This window comes from Helicoverpa zea, chromosome 18 (assembly GCF_022581195.2).
Source record: "Helicoverpa zea isolate HzStark_Cry1AcR chromosome 18, ilHelZeax1.1, whole genome shotgun sequence".
In the NCBI taxonomy this organism is placed as follows: Eukaryota; Metazoa; Arthropoda; class Insecta; order Lepidoptera; family Noctuidae; genus Helicoverpa; species Helicoverpa zea.
The window spans coordinates 5215192-5236092 of record NC_061469.1 but is presented as its reverse complement, the minus strand read 5'-3'; the positions used below and the strand labels follow the sequence as shown (position 1 = coordinate 5236092).

General features: G+C 36.5%; 2 protein-coding genes across 10 annotated transcripts in view; both read right to left on the bottom strand.

Moving 5' to 3' along the window:
* The window catches only part of LOC124638940 (dual 3',5'-cyclic-AMP and -GMP phosphodiesterase 11), a 201683-nt gene that overhangs the window by 26392 nt on the left and 154390 nt on the right, over nt 1-20901 (bottom strand). For all 9 annotated transcript variants that reach the window (XM_047176110.1, XM_047176113.1, XM_047176115.1 and 6 more), the window contains 3 exons: nt 18783-18933; nt 1426-1533; nt 418-666 (listed from right to left, as the gene is read on the bottom strand). In XM_047176110.1, coding sequence (XP_047032066.1) covers nt 418-666; nt 1426-1533; nt 18783-18933 — 508 coding nt within the window. The remainder of the gene's footprint in view (nt 1-417; nt 667-1425; nt 1534-18782; nt 18934-20901) is intronic.
* Nucleotides 5780-9272, bottom strand: LOC124638942. The gene is made up of 2 exons (XM_047176116.1): nt 8306-9272; nt 5780-7692 (listed from the first exon to the last, which is right to left on the bottom strand). Exon 2 carries the CDS (start codon nt 7666-7668, stop codon nt 6184-6186), a length of 1485 nt encoding a protein of 494 aa, XP_047032072.1. The 5' UTR covers nt 7669-7692; nt 8306-9272; the 3' UTR covers nt 5780-6183.

The following is a 20901-nucleotide window of genomic DNA, read 5'->3' as shown; positions in this document are numbered from 1 at the left end:
AACTTGTATGGATTAGAAAGTTTTTTCGGACTGCGAGATATCTTTTCCATTTGGACTAACAAGATAAACAAGCATTTGGAAGTTTCATCTTTTACCTGGCACGCTACCTGTGCATCGGGTGAACTTAAGTAAGACTTATTTGACACAGTACAAAGTTAGAAAAGAGTGTGTGCACGAGTTCAAAAAGATGGTGCTCACAGTACCAGGAAATAGTGTTCATACCAAAAATTACCACTTTTGCAAAGCTCATTGTGAGAGTAATTTGATGATTTCAAAATATCTTACCTTCAGTAATTGAAAGACCTAATCAATTCATATTGTTTTAATCCTCTGTGTTCACGTCACACGATTCTGTTTTGGACCCTGCAGGTAAACACAAATATCATAAAACAGCAATATTGGAATAATTGTACATACCTGTACCCGTTGACATCGTATGAGGCTCTGCGTATGCGTAAGTATCCTTAAGACCATGTGTTCAATAGTACTCTGCTCCTCAAACACCATTCTAGCAAGGTCTAGTAGGACCTGATTCCGTTTAACTTCTAACTGGGATCTTTCGTAAAGCTGTGCGTTCCGAAGGCCGATGCCACAGAACTGTAGGTAGGATGCGAAGACTTTCTCGTCGTAGGCCGTGAAAGGACCATCGCTCTGTTTGTTTATAACCTGGAAGAAGATATTGTGATTTAAAAAAATATACATAATTTTAAGGGTAACCTATAAACTAAAACTCAAAACTTTTTGGAGACCTTTGGGGTCAAATTCAAAATTCACGCTTGCTGGTCTTTGCAATCAAAAAGAAACGAGAAAGTTGATTATTATTACAACTCTCAATAAATCATCCCAATCTTTTATTAATATCATAATTTGAGACAGATTTATAGCTTATCCTAAAACAATCAACAAATTCTTTCGTCAAATATGAGAGCGAAACGTTACGAAAACACTTCCAGTATTTGCCGCTCGTTAATCAAAAGGAAATTTATGTGCAAAAATGTTTGATAAAAAAAATATCGCTAATCGTATTTGAATATTTGTTCACAAGTAACATTTCATTTCACTTTTAACTCCAGGGACGATGTTAAAAGGCAGATGCCATAGGATAATACAAAGTTTTCAGACATTCAAGACAGCAATTTCAATTCCTCTTCAGTATTACAAATCTTCATAACTTAATACGTTTAGGATGTTGGAAACTTTTTTGATTTCATTTTTTTCTCCGACGAGCTCTCATTTCGCCGTTTCCAGATGTTTTTGAAACAACATTTCAAATGTAAACAGGCCGTTTAATTTGTATAAAACTTTTAACAAATAGGATTTATTTAGATTATAACCTAAAAAATGTTTCCTTCTCTTTGTTTAAAAGCTTTTTACTTAAAAAGGGACATTATCAAGGCATTTATTTAATTTAAACCGGCCACATACCTGAGCAACACCAATGACCTCTCCATTAATGTCCTTAATGGGCATGCAGAGAAGTGACCTCGTTTTATAACCCGTCTGTTGGTCAATGTCGTGGTTAAACCTCTCGTCCTGCAACAAATAAAAGCTTCGTTTAAACCTCTATCTCATAATATCACCAATTTACTAATTTTCGCAGAATCTGGGGATCATTTGAAATGGCATTGAGACGATGATAACGTTCATTGAGCAAGTCTTAACTATTATTACTCTGAATGGGGCGACTTCTAAATGAAGTCACATAATAGGAACTGGGCCGAGTAATCGGAGCCGTGGTGGTGACCACAAACCACAGCCGTCCACCGCTTGGAGGCGCCACAACACTCAGATACTGTCAATGGTATTGCTTCTACTACAGTATGAGTTTCATCAAACAACTACGGAAATAACTAACATAGAATGTTGTCAACAAGAAGAAAGTTCGTTTCACAATTTTCAATGCCACTACTGAGAATTTGAATGAAAGCGATTTATAATCGGAAATATTGCTACATTAGTATTTCTGGAAATAGCTTTTCAGTGAATGATTATTATAAATAGCGGTTTTCTGGTAAATTAATGTATTTATGCTTATCATCGTTTATTCATCAGGTAAATACATGAAGCATACATTTTCAACAAATTACTTTGTATTAATTATTTATTTATTTATTCATGGCTTAACCTAGCTGGTCTACTTGAGATCTGATTACTGGCAACTCTTAAATAAACATGTTTTAGTATGGTATTATATCTTAATACTTTCATTTAAAAAAATATTGTGGTAGGCTCACCGCAGTCATAATCCTCCGGAATCTCAAGCATTCAATAATTAAATCTCAGAATAAATCAGTAAAATCACGCGAAAGCCATCACGTGCACCGATTCGGGCAATTAGTTTCGTATAATTTATTTTAGCAAACACCGTAAGTCTGTCGACAGTGAAGAATGCGATTTAAGGAATCCGGTGTATTGTCGAATTTACGGCTCAAATGACTCGATACAGTGAACCGGTGGTGCACAATGCAGTGTGAACATGAACATTTGTGACACCGCACGGTCCGTATGGAGCCTCGCCAAAAGAGGAGGCATATTCCGAGCAACCGTTTATTACCAACGCCTGTCAACCAGCCAGATTGGGCTTAAACCATCCATTGAGCTAACATATCACACTTTCGGTAAAGGCGAGCAAATATTTTGGAGTTTAAGGCCGTTTGTCAAACGTCTGACCGGCATAAATCTGTCAGCGGTATCCGAAATTGAAGCGAAAACCTTCGAGCTGAATTAATTCTTGAAGTGCATTAAAAATTGATGGGATGAGAAACTGCAGTTAAAACCAATAAACTTTTCTTGGAAGGAATTCAATTTATTTATAGCCGACATCCGAAGTATAAACTATTTTGTTGAATCCTTACTAATAACATCTTGAGCTATTTCGAAATCTTGAGTAATTAGCATCTCATCGCCAAAATAGCGCGCCATTCTGCTTCATTCGCTCGTAATGAGAATGTAATGTTTACCAATACTGAAGCAGTGACTAAGACAGATTGCGGCTTTCGTGTTTCAGCAATTCCGTAGCCCATTGGTGCTCAAGACATTCGGTAATTTAATATCGATCCTAACTACTCACGTGTATCGTTAATTCTGGGTCATATCGTAATTACGCTAATAAATTCGACAGTCACGGTGTCATTAAACTCATTGAAATACTATCTCTAGGTAGCCTGTTAGAAATTCTGTCAAATTAGAAGCTGAATTATGTTACTGTAGTATTAATATTCTTATGGAATATTTGGCTCGGGATCAAAAATTCTTCCGCATAATCAGCTCCACTAAAGTGAAGCTATCCTAGTGCAGCATGACCGACTATAGAATACTTTAAATAAAAAACTTCACCCTTGCCAACTCGATAGCTTTAAATCGAAAGCACAAAATTCAATTCGGATACAACTTTCCTGTGAAAGAATTTTTATAACTCCTTGAGTACGAATGCTATTTTAGAGAGTTTTTAGTCTAAATAAAACAGAGAAATCAAAACTTTCAGAAATGTCAGCGTTCGATGTTTCATTTACGATTCTGATCTTGGGTTGATCGTAAAAGTAATGGGTACCAATTGGACGGTCAGGAATACTAAATTCTTCGAAGAAACTTACTGTGACGGAGTTAATATTGAACATCAGTAAAATGGAAGCTCTTTGATACGATTTTACTAGGAAATCACGCGTGATGAAATATTCATCTTTAATTTGTGTCACACACTAGAAGACAGAAATAGCATATTATGGCACAAAGAGTGTTCCTTGAAAAACATCTACATAAAATACTGAGTTTATTTTAAGAAGCACCAAAGTGGTCTTCATCAAATTAAGTACCTAACGTTAAATATTCTATCCTTAAAGCCTCTAATTTAGGGATTTCTTGAACCACTAATCAACCTCCTCTTCCACTCGCTTCAAGCTCACGAACTTTTTGTTTCTCTGTGTAACAGATTGGTGGCCGGCCTAGCGTAAAAGTGCTAATGTTAGGCTTTTCTTTCAAAGGATCCATTATCCTCTCTGGAAGTTACACAATGCGTACCGCTACTGTCTACAAACTATGTATTTCGGAACAACTTCGCCAAATAATAGGAGCAACATTTTTAGGTCAGCCGTAAATCAATGAAGAATTAGTTGATTAAAAATATGACGTATTTTGGATTTGGATTACTAATGGATCTTTTGATTCGTATCTAACAACATTTCATTGATACGCAATTCGGCAAAGGCCTCGGGCTAAATTCAATGACGCCCTTTCTATCCACCTGTAACCGCAAATGCCTCGAGATATCCCGAAATAGAATCGCGACGTCCCTACTGACGCCCAAGGGTTTATACACATACAGACAAAACTCACAAATACAAACCGAAGAACTTGGAAACTAGTCAGATTAGAGGGGTCAGACCCTGTTCTGAATGCGAACACGGGATAAATTCCTACCCTTTTAAATTTCCTCTAGGGGAAACGATAGTAACTACCACTAAACGTTACGTATATTAAAATGTATAAATATTTCATTTTTATACACCATTAAAGTAGACATTTCAACGTATAATTTCGCTTGGAATATTATATGTAGTTGGGAAATAACTACATATTACTGTCATACGTAAAAGGCAACTTCCTGTAACCTTCGAGCTTCAATACTGTTATGTTAATATTTTATGTTTCTCCATTGTGCCTACCTCAATAAACAATTTAGCATTTCAGATTTTCGTCGGAATTTAAAAAGAAGACATATTCCGACTCAACAACAGGTTTATGAAATTAGTAGGTTTCACCCGCGTCCAAAATTACGCCCCGCATATCCCGATAAAAAGTAACTCCTATATCCTATTCCCAAGTTACCACTTAATAAGAGACCAAATTTATCTCAATCTGTTTAACCACTTTATATGAAAGCGCAACAAACTCAATTTCGCATTTATTATAATATTAGGGAGGACAGATTTTGTTCCGAAGAAGTATGTATAAAGAAATCCTACAAGTAAGTAAAAGCAATTATAAGAATAAACATGAAGTACAACAATGAAAGCATTACAAAGGAGACAAGGGTTTTGAGACTTCCTAAAATTTTCAAAGATTGTTCCGCCGAGAAGCCGAGAGCAAAGGCATGTTTAATTACGTAACGAGACCGGGTGTCAAGTAACGAAGAAACCATGGCGGCGTTTAATTATCACGAAAATTAATTTACTTCAAGGTCACAATGCGGTAGGCGTAGTACACGCACGGGTGCTTCTCAGTAATTCCCTTTATAAAGGTAAATGGAAATCTAATAATTCGGCTTTTTTTTGTTCGAGGACGTTTTGGGTCTTATTCGCCAATCAATACATGGTAGACCACAAAATATAACTAGACATGCGAAAGATACCTTGACAAATTGACAGTCAAACTCTTCATGACAGCGAACAATGCGTTTATTGGAAGGCTCGCTAGTTGAGTCTGTGTGATGGCCAGTGGTCGGAATAGGTAGAGCTATTTTGGCTACTTGCGACATGAGGACATAACATGGATATGCCAAATATTTCCCGGAATCCCGGGAATTCTTGGAATTAAAAAAACATTGTTCAAGTAGTTTTTATAGGAATAAGTAGAAGTATTTTTGTTATTTGCTACATGCGGACATAACATAGATATGCCAAATATTTCCAAAAATTCCGGGAATTATCGAAATTAAAAAAAAAACAACTAAGTACTTTCTTTTGTCAGTGCTTAATTAGAACATTATATTTAAATGGATAATCCACTTTTATTAGTTTACTATAGTAAATAGGAGACATGGAATATAAATAAAATGCGATGATCGAGTTAGATATATTATTTAATTTTCAAAACAGTTGACATTACTGGTTGGTCTGTCTACAACGATATATAAATATACTTAACTAAAGTAGTAAGTAGCAAATAAATTACAAAAATATGCATAAAGAACTTTGTACTATATCATTCGTAAAAATGTAATTATGACATTTTCAGCATTAATAACGCCGTCGTATTGAAAACATTGATAGAGAGTAGGTATTTTCACGACTCGCAGTGACGTGAAGCCGTTTCCTTATGTTAATCTTTAACGATTAGTAACAAAACTTTACGATACACTTTCTATTCCTAGAAGCTCTTGACATGCTCGTAAATGAAAGACTTCACGCTACTGCGCGTGATGAAAATAAATAACTATTTTTTTATTAATTTAATCTTTTTATTAAATTATTCTAAACCGGTAGACGATGATGTTTCATCGTCTACCAATTCTTCGCTGAAAAACCCATCACCATCTACGGAATTGAAATAAATGACCATCAGTTTTTCTATATTATCCATTTTTAATGTATTTCTTTTTACATCCATAATCCATTTATATATGGAAAATGAACGTTCGACATCTGTTGAGGTCATTGGAGCAAATTTGCATTTCAATAAAATTTGGTCATCTGTTTCATTTCTTACAATTTTTTCACTCCATTCTCGTAATATATCTATATCCGGATTTCTTTCTATAACTTTTTCAATTTTATTTTTAATATTTTCTGATGCACACTCATTTATACAAGTTCTGACTGTATCTAATATTAAAAATGAATCACTTAGCGTCAAGTGGTGCTTTTGTAATTCTTTTAAAGCAAACGGTATAACTGAAAAATATTCATCTATATATTGTAACTCGTTTTGTATGTTTTCTTTTTGTAATATGTTTTTCGCGTTTCGGATAGCTATTGCATCAGAGCTGCATAAATGAGACAAAACATCTTTTATTGCATCAAAATGTTTTGCGTAGTATGATGCTGCCTCCAACCAAGTACCCCACCTTGTAATAATTGGTTGTGGAGGTAGTGGTAAGTCAGGGTATTTTCTTTTAAAAATGCGAACACGGCTTGGCGCTTTTAGAAATATTTTTTTTACATTTGATATCAAAATATCCACATCATTATATTCCATTCGAATTTGCTCAGAAACACGATGAAGTGCGTGAGCAAAACATGTTACATGTTTTAATTGTGGTAAATAGCATTTCAATTTTTGCCCTGCAGATATCATATATGCTACACTATCAGTACATAGTATTAAAATATTATCAACTTTTTCTTCAAACGAGTTTTGCCATAGATTTTCAAGACACTGTATTACAAAGTTGGCAATGGTTTGTCCATTAACCACCTCTAACATCTTGCAGGCAATTAAATATGGCCGATTTGAGATATTCTCATGCAATGGTTTTATCAAAAAATGTACAATATTTCTACCTAAAAAATCTGTTGTCTCGTCTAATGATATCCACAATTTTTCAGTTTGATTTTTTTCATAAATTGTTTTGATTTTGTTAGTAAAAACTTTATCTAAATATACTTTTCGTAACAGCGACTCATCGGGTACTTTACGACTAGTACAAGTACAACAACAAACAGTACAGATATATTTCTGAAAAAACTCCTTGAATGCTGGATTTTTCATCTGCGACCAGGGAATATTGCACAGAACCAGAAACTTGATCAGGTCGGAATAAAATTCCTCCGGAGGCCGTTTAAACGTTCCCTTGTGCACGGCTCCTTCGACATGTCTATTGATGTTACATTTTTTCGCCGTTATATGGCTCTCGCACTTCGAGCAATATATTGAACGACTAGCGTGGTCGTATAACAGCTCTGGATATTCGGATATCCACTTTTGTACTGTTTCTTCCTTGATATTTGGCATTTTTGGCTTTTCTTGTTTATCGCCCTAAAACAATAGTAAACAGTTAAAATCTTTCCAATAAATAGTCGAAATAAAAACGGTGTGAAAAATTCACGAAAAATTGTTCCACACACAGTTGCACAATTGCACAGTAAGTATGAGATACATAATTCAAATGCATTTTGTTAGCCGATTAAGACAATCAGATAGAACACTGTCAAGCTCATGTCCGAAAATATTTAGGTAAGAGCAGTCAATAGCCAATGAAAATGGTTATTGTGGGAAAACGCGGTACTTGAAGGGGTGTGCGAGGGGGAGGACTTAGTCCACCTTGTATTGTAATTGACTTAGCTTTTAACACAAGATTATATTAGAAAAAAGCGGTCAGGTGCGTGTCGGATCACCTACAAGGTGTAGGGTAGCGGAAGAGCACAATTTACGTAAACAAGTTCCCTGCTACTCAGGTCACTAACGAAAAATTCCACTTCAAACTTTTGTATATCAAAATTGGCTGTGACAAACAGACGGACAAGGCAAAACTATAAAGCTTCCTTTGGAACTTCGGAAGCCTGAAAAAATATGTATTTAGCAGAGGACAATTACTTTACTTTTTCACTAAATGTCCTTTGTAGATATTATAAAAATAAAAAACACTTACCCAAATGTGGTAGGTAAATCAAATAAACAGTTTCAAATGTATCCAGTCCGCAAAAAACAAATCAAAATTCGTAAATCCAAGCCAAAGTATTCGTGTTAGTAAGATTCCAGAAACCAGTTAACAAGCCAACGTCAAATAAAATAAGGAACACAATAAATCACACGTGCGCACTCTACAAGCCGAAACAAAAGAGTGAGTGAAGCCCGCTGTACCTGTATTTGTATAAGTGAGACAGCTAATACTTTAGACGTTTTAAGATAGAAAGAGACAAAAAATAAGCGACGAAAACAGCGCTTACGACGGGTTGGCAACATGGAGCATAAACATATAATAATAAAAGAGAGATAAATTGGTTTGTTCTTGATGTATCGATAACTTAGTGTAGCAGGAGCTGGTCAGGAAAACTCGTAGACTGATTTGACAATTGTGTATTACATTAATTACAATAAATACGAAATAACAAAATGCGGCGTCACCGCCGTGGTAAAATGAGAAGCGCCGTCTCGCTCGCAGCGGCGCAGGCGAGCGCTCGTGCCCGCCGATCCCGCGCCCCTCCCGCTGCCCGCGTAAACCCGGCGCTAGCACTCCCCTCGCGCTCCCCCTCAGCCGTCGCGTACCTCCAGCCGGTGGCAGCGATATTATCTTTTTCTATTCTGTATTGTGTAGGCATTTAATATTTCCTTGTGCAGTAAAGTATATTTAGTATCGTTTCTAACAGTTTTACTTAATTAATTCATATTTCACGAAGCTACCTCTAACAACGTTCCAGGATCCCTGTGTGTGTTTATAAGTAAGTATATACTGTTTGGGTGCTCACCTACTACCTGCTCATAACTGCCCACTTACCCATATTAACTCACTTAAATCAATCGACAATTTCAAAATCCCGGGATTTCAGAGGCATGTCCATGTTAATATCAATGTTTGCGGTCATTCACCCCAAATAGCTCTACCTATTCCGACCACTGGTGATGGCACATCATTCGAATCACTAGTGATGGACAACTCTTTGACAGCATATCGACCATGCAACCTGATTTCCCAATGACGGAAATCGATGCCGAACCTTCGGGAATCTGCTAATCAGCTGATGGAGCGGCTAAAGCGATAATTGGACGGCGCTCATTACGCACGTACGTCATACATGCCATAAGTCATCGATAATTTATAGCCAATCAGAATAGCTAACTCGATGAAACAAGTGATAGACCATTAGGTTCTCTTTATAAAGCAATCACACAACGTAATGGAGCATGAAATAGAAAACGTTGACACTGAATATCAATTTTCCACTCAAGTTGACGAACATGACCGCACTTTGTCAACAGATAACACGAGAAATTTTCTTCTTTAAACACGAATAAGTATTCTATGAAAATTGAAGTACAACAAAACAAATGTTGTGTAGTAGTGTATTCATATTGTGCATAATCTGTTTAGCGAGATCTTTCAGAAGCATTTGTATGCAAATCGTTTTCATAAACAGTGGATACGTGAGCACGCATGAACTGCCAATCTTGGCAAGGTCACGGGCTTGGAGGCGGGCCAGTATGGGAAGCCTTAGTCATTCCACGATACCATCTAGTTAAGACACAGTATTAATCTGCAAAAGGATCGGCCTTCAAGAACACAAAGCATTGTAAGAAAACTCAATGAGAATAACAGAAAAATACAAAGCGTCTAAAAAGAAAGTTCCTCTTTGGTGGATGCCAGTACGCTAAAGATAAATGAATCACGTTCATAATTTAAACGAGCGCAGAGCCTAAAGAAAACATATTCTGCTAAAATATTCATGACCGGAGGCGTATGTATCATACAAAGTACTCGTAATACGCCGAATTGTACCATACTAAATGTACATTTTATAAGTCTCTCGTAGAAGACACATCAAATTTTTATAAATCCCTTGGGACATTAAGTTCTTTTATAGATGATCAAGCCTAAATATTTTTCTTGCCTATTTCTGTGCTATCTTTAGCTATGTCGATAATAACGTGTTGGATTATTAAGCTTAAGGAGTAATCACAAAAACTTAGAAACTCAAAGATATTTATTTTCCTCAGTATCTTAAGATGAATAAACTTAGGGTGCGTCCACATCTGGCGAATGCGCCGCGAATGCGCAGCACGCGAGCCGATCGCGAGCTGTCCGCGAGCTGCGCGCGTGCATTTTTGTTCGTGCGCCGCTTCTGCGCCGCCCGCGCGCAGCTCGCGCGCGACCTAAGCGCCGCACGCGAGCGGCGCGCAGGCGGCGCGCGACGTCTGCCATCTTTGATAGTACTGAGCCAATATACGGAACTGTAAGGGCGAGAACTGATTGCGCGCAGATCGCGCGCCGCTCGCGCGCTCTATACGAGCCTTGCGTGAGTTGCGCTAAAGAGGCGCACCGAACTATTGCAGTGACTGCACGCGCGCAGCTCGCGGACAGCTCGCGATCGGCTCGCGTGCTGCGCATTCGCGGCGCATTCGCCAGATGTGGACGCACCCTAAGATCTGGAAGCGTGTTTATTCGAGTCTGTTGGTAAATCCAGCTGGGTCCACATCAGCGAATTCATGAAGTGACTAAAGAGGGATAGCATTTTTAAGCGCGCAATTTATCCAGCAGTGGGTCGTGTCGGTGGGAATAATTTATGTGCACTCGTACTGTTCTGACGAATCTCAGCTCAGCGTGCCCGTTCCACGGATTACACAAAGTGGTGGAATTTCTTCACAGGGAGAGATAAAAATCTGGACGCTCACATTTTCTAGCGTTTATAGGTGGACGGGTTTCTTCCTGCAATATGACTGTATCGTAGCGCAGTTTAATACCGGTAGAAAGCGGAAAGTTAATAAATGCAAAGTATTCACATTTTTCTTTGCACAGCCCACGCAAGAAGTGCCGCGAATGTATTCAGCAGACGAATAATATCTTGTTCAGCTTGCGGGGGCTGAAGCAATACGTACAAATACAATAAATATTCAGATTCCAGTGCCGTAGTCTGTTTATTTATTCTGCGATATTGCCTAAACTTACAAGATCTCACGCACATCCTCACAATAACAAAAGCCACTGCTACCGTCTGATCCGAACTCAGGAATTCACAAATAAAATCCTACGGGAAAAAACGAACAACAAAAACCGCTTACATAAGTAAAATCACCTCCACGGAGATTCTTCGAAGCCTTGATGAATGAGATACGCTTGATCTTTGCTGGGCAGAATGAAAAATTGACATCGATGAATAAAACTCACGCTCGAAGGTTGAGCAATGTTCCACGGACGAACCCCATCTTCGTCCAAGTACATTCACAATGGACATTTGTTACCATAAATCAGCACCATGTCCAACGGAGATATATTACAATTCTTGGATTAAGTGATTGTCTATAGATAAGATACAATCGATGACAGATTTATGTACAGAATATTAATAGTACAACACTTATATTTTATGTTACGAGGGGACATTTATCACGCTAGATTTTATTTCTTTTACAATCGTATTAAATGCAATACGATTAATTTTGGGCACAAATGCATAGACATTATTAACATGTCATTTAAGATATCTACATTCCAAATGCTATTCAACTGTGGATTCTTCTGAGATATTTTATTTAAAATCGTTTATCAAAATGTATCTTTAAAATGTGACCCTGCGTAGAGGTTGACAGTTTGTCAGCCTTAGTAAGTAAAAGATGCATTTATATCGATATCTTGAACTGTGGATTCATTTTGACCCATAATTTATAATAATTTTCAAGTATACAGGCCCATTTGAAATATAAGCTACTAAAATCTTAGTTCCGTGAAAGCAGTAGCGATATGCGTAAGATGAAAAATGAATTGAATGCAACTATCAGAATGCCAAATTGCAGATATTTATGTACTTATATCAAAGAATGTATGTATTATACAGAACCAAAAAAAAAAAAAACATGGATACGGTGGAAGTAGGAAGCTGTAATCTCCATATATTTTTTGCTCTATTTTGTATTAAAGCGCTAAATGTACCGCACTGTGATATATTGCACACACAATAATATTGCCTCGAGTATACCACTGAGTATCTTCATAAAATATATATGTATTAATAAAGTATAAATGTTGCTGGCAGATCGGAAATTATTCACACTTTTACGGAAACAATATGTATTCCACATACCTAACTTAACGGTCGCAGTTTATTCAGGTACAGGATTAAATAGACACCTTTTAAGGTCAATCTGGTGCCTTCGTTTAAAAATATCACTTTAGAATACCGTACTGAATTTGGAAGACAGTTCACAGCAAGCAAGAGCAGTTCAAGACTTTCGAAAATATGTCTGGATAAACGGTAAAACAATCTGATTACAAAAAAAAAAAACCTGAAGAAATAAAGAACATAAGTAAATCCATAATCAACCAAATAAAGCGATTACCAAAAAGTGTAATTATCTCCGGTGCGAGTGTTTCCTCGAAATACAAACTGCGAGTCCAACAGTTTGAAGGGAATTTCTGGGTATCCGTCGAGGAATACCGCAAACAATTACCTACCTACAGTTGTTAGAGAAAGTTTTGACAGGTGCGAGACTGAAATTGATGTATGAGTCCATAGCAGTTACTAAAACGGCTCACTTAATTTATACCGCGCTAAAAATACAAGCGAACGAATCTATTGTTATACTCGTATTTAACCGACTTCCAAAAAGGAGGAGGTTCTCAATTCGGCCGGTATGTTTTTTTTTTTTTTTTTTTTCTATGTATGTACATCGATTATTTTTGTTCGACGCGGAATAGCTGCCAGATGGTCCCATAGTCATCAGGTCAGGATCTGATGATGGAAACCCTGAGGAATCGAGAGCAACCTTCCAAAGTTGTAGGCAAACATAGGGTAAAAAGTTGACACTCAGATGTATGCCTGAAAGCACTATTCAACAGTGAAGGTTTGAAGCTAACCTGATGATGGAGACCAGAGAGGGTCGAGGGAACTCGACAACTGAATATGTAAACTACCTCGTGTTTGGGCTTATAATATTTGTATTGACGAGATCTTTGCAACAGTGAAGGTTTGGAGCTGATCTGATGATGAAGACCAGAGAAGGTCGAGGGAACTCGACAACTGAATATGTAAAATACCTCGTATTTGGGCTTAAAATATTTGTATTGATGAGAACTTTCTACTTATACGGATAGTGACAGTTATTTGTATCACTGAAAAGCTGTAAATAAAAAACTTTTTTACAAAAAAAATTAACCGACTTCCCAAAACACTAAAAAGGCAAAAAATAACTAATTTTAGGTGCATGCAGTCGGTGGCAAAATTAACTTTTAGGCACATCCTTGATTAGACACCGACTTCTAGGCCGATGCACCTAAAATTAGTTATTTTTTGCCTTTTTAGTGTTTTGGGAAGTCGGTTAATTTTTTTTGTAAAAAAGTTTTTTTTTAGGAATAAAATAAGTTAGCTTTTTTAATGAAATTGAAATATCTATTTTGATATTCCATTTGCTGTAAAATAATAGTTATAATTCCCACGTTTTAAGCTTTAAATTCTGGCTATGTATTTGCTGTTCAACTGTTGATAAAGTGGAAATCTAACTAAAGGAATTAATTATTGGCAAGGGGGGAGGCTTATACTAATTAAAACTCAGCATAAAAACTCAGGATAAATGATACGAGGGCTGCCTTTTAAGTTGTGTCGTTTGAAATAATTATAGACAATCCAATAGTTTATTACTGTTTATTGTTGTTTTAAGAATACTTAGGGATATTTCATGTACTTTTGCATACGTTCAAACAAGTTTTTGAAATATTTATTCCATTCCAAAGTAGGGGTAGTCAAAACGGCCTATTTGCAAGCGTCAACAGCTTCTTCAGGTGTGCTGAAAGGTAGACCACGAAGAATTTGCTTAATTTTGGGGAATGTAATAAAATAGTTAGTGCTTAAGTAAGGCCTGTCAGGTGGATAATCCAAAATTTCAACATTTTTGGAATTCGAAAACGTATTTGTTTGGCGGGCGGTGTGCGAACTTACACTGTCATGGTGCAGGATCATTCGACGTCTTGAATTTTTTTTTCTAAATTCGGTAATGATTTGTGGCCAACAAATAGTGGTATACTAGTCAGCGGTAACCGTTTTGCAATATTCTAGTACAAAAGTGGCGAGGTGGCCACCCTTTGCCACAAACGAGGCAACCATTTTTTTTTAAAGTGATTCTTGAAGGAATGACTCCGGTCGGTTTTGGCTCGTCTTGGAAGACCCAGACAGTTGACTGCTGCTTGGAATATGGATCGCAAGCATATATTCAAGACTCGTCACCCCTGACTATATCATAGACATGCTTTTTTCTTTCTCCTCCGTTAAATCGCTGCGGAGTTTTGCGACACCAACTTACTCGGGCTGTTTGTTGGTCGTCGCTAAGCAAATGGGGTATTCAACGAGAGATCAACTTTTTTACGCCAAGTTCTTCGTGCAGAATTTTTTGGATAGTGGTCCCTGAAATGCCCATGGATGCCTCTATTTCACAGTATGTTACATATCGGTCTGCGAGAATTAGCTGCCGCACGACGTCGATATTATCTTCTGTCATGGCGTTTTTTGGGCGACCTTCACGTGGCTTGTCACTGAGGCTAGAGTGGCCACATTGAAATCCTAAATATTTGCTTTCTACGGTCCTAAGGCATGGTGCTACATTATTAAATACAGAACTAATCTCTTCAAAGCACTAAAGTCGCGACAACCCCTTTTTAAAATTCTAGAAAATTATCGCACGCAAATTTTCCTTAGACATTTCCATTTTTACAACCGACCTGCCACGTTTGAATGGACGATACAATAAAACTATTCGACCAATTTAAAAACATTCTTTTGTTTTAAAATTCTAAATTCAGGAAGATAAAAGTGGCATATATATTTTTTTTTAATAATCGCGCGAAGTTAGCAAACGACAGAACTTAAAAGGCAGCCTTACGTACTTACATTATCTACAAGACATTAAACTGTCCTGATATCTTGCCTCAATTAGCAATTACCGGGATATAAATATATTAAACTGTTCTTAATCGCACTTTACAAGAACCACACGATCTTATCCTATTAGTGCTTAATGGTTTTAAAATGATCGTTAAATAAAAGATATTTTATCAAGAAATTCTAGTTTATTTATTCGCAAAAGTTAATGGCATTGATTAGGTAAGTACTTTTATTTAAAAATTTTCAAACTAAATAATTGGACTTGTCTAAATCTTGATGGATAGTATTAATAAAAATGTCATTGAATATAATAGCTAATGAGTTTGTGTTAGACTTAAATGTGCTCCTTCAAGCGCTAAGCTCATTAATCACTTGCTCGATCGCTCATTAGGTAAATGATTTTCTTTTTTTTGATTCAATGAGATATCGTAAACAGCCCCTCTTTTCACAATCCCGTCTATTTATAAAGTACATTTCCACCACGGGAACTATGGGCCACGAAGCCAACAATGTGTCAGGTATAAAAATTGCAACACAGTTTGAATAATGAAACTTTGCAACTCCAACGTCTGTGGGCGTAAATCGAGCGAAATTGCATTAAAACCTTTCCTAGCGACCTGGAGCTAAATATAGACCTTTAGAGAATATGTCTTTGTAAGAATAAGCTCAATATACCTGAGATTTTTTATGTAATATATTCAGGATCTCCAAAGCTCGCGTCCCGAAATGTAATCAAGCGTCAAACGTTACACTTCCATGGGTACCCATATCTTAATGTCGAGAACACATTTCTCTTTCACCTTGAACGTTTCCTTACATAAATCTTTTGCGAATAAGAGGCTACCTAAAAGCTCAGAAGTAGCATAAGTGGATTGTATACAAATTCGGGACGAAGGGTGTTCAAACTAAGATCCTTTTATCCATAACAGGGTTGACGGGCGAAATGGCTTCACTTCACGCGTTACACAGATGTTAAGGATCATTTTGACTTTCAGAGGCGTCGTATCTATCGGCAGACAGGTTATAGCTATCTACTGTGTTGCCAGCCTAAAAGTTCAGTCAGTTGTGCTACAAAGGGCTTGCTATGTGACATGATATTTTGTACTTGGTTGAATTTTACAGAAATTCCTTGACATGAGAGTTTTAAACATAGAGACAAATCCATATCGACATCAGAAGTTCATTTTTAAAAAAGAAATCTTCGACTCCATCTCCATTACTATCTCTCTAAAAAACAGACCCTAAAATTATTTACAACTTACTAAACGGGGCATCGAAAGATAAAAAGTCGTGTTAACATAGAAACCAAGATAAAAATGGCGCATTTACTTGAGAGCGGTCATTTGACGTACCCCAGCCGTGAGCAAGAAATACAAAAATGTGCGTAGACAAACGTTCAGGGGATAAAATGCAGAGACATGACGTTCCGGTGAAAAATGTTCGACTGTAGTTTATATTCGAATGTCACGGACAAGTTACGAGAAACGTACGCCTGTCGAGCTGTTGTTTGGGATATTTTCGCCGCTGCAATTGGTGAAACAAACAGCGGCATATTTGTTCTGGTGTCAGTTTAGGTATGCCTTTTTGTAAACCTTCGGGGAAACTGTTGTGGTGTTATAGCTGTACCAATACTATGAATAGACAGCTTTGTGTTACGGCACTAGGATGAATCAATAAATATTTCTCTATGACTAAGCTCAGTTTTTTGGAAGGTATTTTCTCAATAGAAGCAACTATGCATGAGTAAATAAAATGCGACTTCTAATAAAGTTGTAAACCGGTCAGGTTGAAAGTGACTCGCGAACGTACACTTTGCTTATTACGACCATATACAACTAAATAAGCATTGTAAGTCCTGCCAGTGTCATTGTTTAATGTCCACTCGTAAAGGGATATTACAGTTACATTTTTTGTTTTGCGTTTCATATATTTCATAAGACCTTGGGCTCGGGTTCGCTGGCAACAAAAACATATTATATTTTGTTTCATTAACTTATGTCGTTTTGAACGCACTCATTTATTTTGGGGGCTTGATGTATTATGTATTGTTGAGGAAGATGACTTGTTTTTTGTCATTAATATGGACAAAAATATTTGTATTAACTGTTAAGTAAGTAACATAAACGCCATTGATATCCAGTCTGAAACCTATTTTACAATGAAGCGTTGAGGGAAGAAGGAAAGATACTCTTGATGGCAATGGACGACAGCTATTGGAAAATAAGTTTGAAAAAGAATGAAGGTAAAACGATATCAATAAAAGAACAGATATCTTCACCGGTTCGATCAAAGGAGACATTCAATCAAATCTCAAACATTGACAAGCGTTCAATATTTCAGTTTTATCTATGTATTTTGTGAGGAAAAACAATAATTCTCAGAAATGCGCATTGCAAACAAATACATTATTATAAAAAATGTTCTGCATTTAACTCTGCAGGTTTTACTTGCTTTTTTACTTGCTAACTTTTTAAGCCCAACGTATATGAATCTTTATAATGTCATTTGTAATTTTAACGCGTGAAGTTAATACAATTTGATTATTGCCCAAAACGCAGTCTTTGACCTTAGTAAGGACAAGAAAGGATTATGTAACAAACTTTACTTTTCAATATTTTTTAGTAAAATATCGTAATTAAAATATCATCGAACTTTTTCTACATTCATTTATATAATCAATGAGTATCTTGACGCGAAGTAAACATGAAATTTCTACTCCGATGAAGTTTAATCCAATTAAAATAACATCGGCCGACTTACTCGGGAACGTAATAAAGTAAAAAATGCAAATGTGTTATGAGGTGAAAATGCTATTTTCGTCGAGGAATCTCAAACATTCTTAAAATGCGAGTTTTCATTACGGAGGTTATTTTTGGTATCAAGTGGAACACTAAATGAGGTAGCTTTAAGGCGGCCCGTGTTTACCTCTTTTCATTACACGACTTAAAGCATAGACTAAAAAACCTTACTTCACGAAATTTTCGTTAATTATCTAAGTGTTCGTTAGGTAAAGTAGTCGGGGATTTTCATAAAGGAATCCCTTGCGTTTTCCTTAAATCCAATTTCCCCACCTTTCTTTTTGATAAGAATTGTTTTAGTTCGATGTTTTTAGGCCATCGTAAGGGTCAAATGGAAGAAGAGAAAACAATTCCTATTACTTCAGGTTGTCTCTTAGAAAACTTTCCGTTGAACAGAAGAACTGAAAATAATTTTATTTCTGACAAACAAAATAATTTCATCGACTTCCCGTAATAAAGTGGCACCAAAAATTGTGACATTGAATAAAATTAGTTTTAATTTTAATACATTTCAGTGTTATAAAGCAGCTTCCATAAAAAAGAAAGAGAATTTTTAGAATCGTCTTAATTTATATGAATCAAAATCCGTATATCAAACCTAATTCTTATAAATATCTGAGGTAAGTACCTAAAGATTAATTAGGCATATTATGGTAAATTTATTTCTGTCTTTGTATAAACAAACATTCCGAGACTATTCTAATAATCAAAAGAAAAAGCATATACATAGAATTATCAGACATACCTTATAGGCATCAGGTATATTGACGGGCTCGCCGCTCTCGGCAACATAGCCGACGATGCCGCTGCCCCACGGTATCCGGATCTCGTCGAGCTGCTCCATCTGCTCCGGCGTTGACTTGGAGCAAACGTCGAACAACTTCGACACTAAACACCTGGAAATAACCACTCGAATCAACAAACAGAAACTACAAAATAACCAACACGTTCGAAAGCAAATATGTAGTTTTGAATAGAGAAAAATAAAATGCAAGAGCTTATCACACATTGCCTGTGCACGGCACCAGACTTTTGAAATTGAATAAATTCGAGCATTCAACATCGCAATATCAAATTCTATATAGGTGCGAATATTTTTGCGCTCCATTTGTTCCGAAAAATGCTACCTAACCTCTATTTGTGTTTGAGTTAAAACAATGCGCGTCAAACGACACCCGTATACGATTTATTAGCATGTTAAGCCGGATTCGCATACGGTCAGATGAGAATTTATGTGAATAAAAATAGTTTGAACAATGGATCCTCTACATTTCATTACTATGAACGGTAGACAAGCAAACAAGACAGGCATACGACAGGCATAATCGAATTCCCAGTCCCTCCCGGGGAATTTTCCAAGAAAAAAGGAAGAAGAATCCGTTTAATAAAACCTCGAGAGCCATGTGTCGTCGGCGCAAGTGGTCGCCTACCTATAGCTAAGTGAAACAACGATACACGTGACATTTAAAACTATTACATTACACACTTCTAATTGAATATTTATTTGCATGAGATAAGCTGATGTCGCGTCTTGTATTGGCATGTTTTATGATATCCACTTTGTAGTTTATGGTTGTTGATTTATCGATAGGACCGCACCCTTGTGAGGTAATTAATAAGTATCGTTTTTACACAACCAATGTACTTGAAGACCAAAATATATATTTTGTGCTCTTCACTTAAATTAGGCAACAACCTTACAAACACAATCGCAATATCACAAATTGCTTTCAAATTCGATGTTATCTTCCCTAACGGGACCTTCACAGCCAAACTTACACGGATACACGCTGTATATGACACACGTACATTTCACAATGACATTACGTCAGCGGAATCTTGGACTCTCCAGGAAGCCTCCTCTTTAAGAGCACACTCAAACTCAATAAAACCGTCAGACGGGAGGCTTAAGTGGCGACTACACACGTAACTTAATTTTCCTCTCAAATTGAATAATTGGATAAGCTTTATAAGAGAAAACACATTGACTGCTTTCGTGAACAATTCTATAGTTGTGTACAAAATAGGAAAGATGTATGTAACGTCTTGATTTAATCGTTTTCCCAGATTGAAATATTTTTAGTTGTTTTTGTGGGATATTTTCCTGCTTAGATGATTATAAAGCTTGCTTCTCAAAAGCCATTAATTAACCCCGAAGGCAATTCCCACAGATTGTTTACCACGAGCAATTCTTAGCCATCATTACCCCTTTCGCGCTTCGAAGAAACATAATTGAAAAGCTATTTTATTTATGATTAACTACTTGGTGTTATGCCGTAGAAAATTAATGCGTTTCACCTCATGGCTCTTTTTATTTAGTTCAAGAGTTAGTTGAAATTAATTATAATACTTATATTGGGTACAGTACAACAACAAAACTAATTCTACTGGAAAATTACAGAAAAAAAGAGATAGATATGATCACTCAATAATGTATCCCAATTTATAGTATGCAAAGTAATATTTATGTACTTCAACTGAAGACAATAAAATAAAAGAAGCAATAACATAAGTAGGGTAATAAAATCCTTGTTACGATGACAGATATGACTACATATGCGAAAGGATATAACCCTCCGAACTTCGTCGAGTACATTTCCGCATACAACCCAATAACCTTGACCTTAGAAGGTTCGCGAGTGTTTCAACCTACCCCTGACTCTAGGGAAGTTTAAGTGTCACTCTTCATTTATTATTCAGTCGGTGTCGATGCTGGGGATTACGAATACTTCTATCTCTTTTTGTCGCGCTTAGAAAAACGAAAACTACTCTCACTGTAATAAAGGATCGACAAGTTTATGTTAATTACGAAAAAATGCGACCTTTAGGAGAATGTTGGGTAGTATTTTCCTTTTAAGGAAGAG

Bases quoted from the DNA above. Each gene is read 5' to 3' on its own strand.
- LOC124638942 (XM_047176116.1), bottom strand. From the start codon at position 7,668: ATGCCAAATATCAAGGAAGAAACAGTACAAAAGTGGATATCCGAATAT.